The sequence below is a fragment of the Plectropomus leopardus genome, unplaced genomic scaffold, assembly GCF_008729295.1.
Source record: "Plectropomus leopardus isolate mb unplaced genomic scaffold, YSFRI_Pleo_2.0 unplaced_scaffold13921, whole genome shotgun sequence".
In the NCBI taxonomy this organism is placed as follows: Eukaryota; Metazoa; Chordata; class Actinopteri; order Perciformes; family Serranidae; genus Plectropomus; species Plectropomus leopardus.
The window spans coordinates 1-1,877 of record NW_024614860.1 but is presented as its reverse complement, the minus strand read 5'-3'; the positions used below and the strand labels follow the sequence as shown (position 1 = coordinate 1,877).

The 1,877-nt window shown below is 42.7% G+C and overlaps 1 protein-coding gene across 1 annotated transcript; it reads right to left on the bottom strand.

The window, feature by feature from the left end:
* Window positions 1–501: 501 nt before the first annotated feature.
* On the bottom strand, window positions 502–1,269 carry LOC121964078 (protein O-mannosyl-transferase TMTC4-like). Its single transcript, XM_042514304.1, has 3 exons — window positions 1,110–1,269; window positions 928–997; window positions 502–734 (listed from the first exon to the last, which is right to left on the bottom strand). The coding sequence occupies exons 1-3, from the start codon at window positions 1,152–1,154 to the stop codon at window positions 586–588; spliced, it is 264 nt and encodes an 87-aa protein (XP_042370238.1). The 5' UTR covers window positions 1,155–1,269; the 3' UTR covers window positions 502–585.
* Window positions 1,270–1,877: the final 608 nt, after the last annotated feature.

Here is a 1,877-nt window from a genome sequence, read left to right as displayed (position 1 = left end):
TTTTGCACTCTCTCTCTTCCACCCTTTCCTGTCTCTCTTCAACTATTGTATGAATAAAGGAAAAATGCCCAAAAAAATAATGTTTTAAAAAAAAAAAAAAATTCAAGCTGTAACAGCTTTTGAGTGCAGGGACATTTGGAAGTCCTGAGAAAGGGCCAAATCAAATAAATTTTACAACAGATTCTCTGGAATCACACATGCATGGTGCTTCGCCCAGCTGACACAACACAGGGATGAAAGATGAAAAGAGGATGGGGTTCACCATGGATCAGTTCCACATGGCCTTCAAATGGAGCAACAAAACAGCCACAGCGCAGACGACCATATAACCAGCACAGGCATCTAGCACACCTTCCACAGACACATTTCACACCCGTGAAATCAAGTTAGATACTTGGTCTTTCATTATAGTTAAAGCTACAAAAGGACAACTTGCAGCTGTGTAACATATTGCTTTTCCCTATTATTACTTATTTCCTCCACAATAGACCAAAACCAAAGCCTGATACACAGATCATGGTCTTTATTTCCAAATGGTATAAAGCCAGAATTAGTGAGATAAAAAAGGGGTTCCAGTAGACTCCCTCAGGGCGTGGGGCGTTTAAGCTGGTCCAGTTTGCGTCGCAGCATGTTATAGTTGTCTCTGGTCCCAGGAGCCTCAGGGTCCAACTTTAGAGACAGCTCGTAGTGTTTTTTTGCCAGCTCCAGCTTTCCCCAGCGATGATACAGCACGGCTTGACCAAAAACAGAAACAGTATTCAAGCTGAGAGGCAAGCGACCATTCTAATTCTATTCATTTAGTGCATTCAGTACAGGTCAGGTAGGCTGCACAATATTGCTTCTGCTGGCATGCAAAATTATTCTTTAAGCGTTTTATCGTCTAGAATCTCTCAAATATGTGACAGACGCAAAGTTGCAGGAGCTTACCTAGATTGCCATGGCAACTAGCAGCATTTGGGTTGATACGGAGTGCATGAAGGAAGAAGCCCTCTGACTCCTTAGGAGAAAAAAAAAACACGAAAAGATACAGAATTCATTTTATGGAATAAAATCATAAACATGCAAGAAAAAATATTCTGATTCAAAATGTTTAAACAATATTGACAGACCTTATATTTCTGTAATTTTCCCAGGACATTAGCCAATGAAAACATGATGGTGTGGTCGTTGGGGAGGAGCCTCAGAGCCTCTCTGCCGATCAGCTCTGCTTGACCCAAGTTACCTCAGAGTGCAAAAAATGTTAAGACATTCATTTTTAATGATTACACCCCGCACACACAGCTTGGATGCACATGCTCTACACATCATGGTAGCCAACATGGACTAAATGGTGTGTTGACATTCATACACAGTTAACAAAACAAATCCAGGGCTACAATTGTGAATAACAGCTGGTGTGGAGAGAATTTGACCGCTTGCTTTATTTGTCAGCAGTGTCTAAAGCAGAGTTTTTCCCTCTCCACACATGGAGGAGCGGTTTAGTCTCCTAATTAAGGTTGAACACAAGGCCCACTGGGTTATTGATCTCTGTCACAGACCCGTCTGATGTCTGGCCAGAAAAGGAGAAAGCGAGAGAGAGAGAGAGAGAGAGAGACAGACAGTCGGAGAGCGAGACAGCGAGACAATGACAGTCACGTCCTGAGTCATGGCCTGTGCCCTTCAGACACAGCGTGCCAACATGTGACTACATGTGTGTCTGAGCCTCTGCCTCAATCTACACTGATTCTGCCTTTTGTTTGTGTAATGATCAAAACAAAAGAGGGGGGGGCTGAACACCAAAGAGAAGAGAATATTCCCAATTCCTTGCTATTTGAAAATGACACCTATTGTTCTTCTTTTTCTCTCTTTTTTCTGTTTGGTGGGGGAGCTGGGGAGAG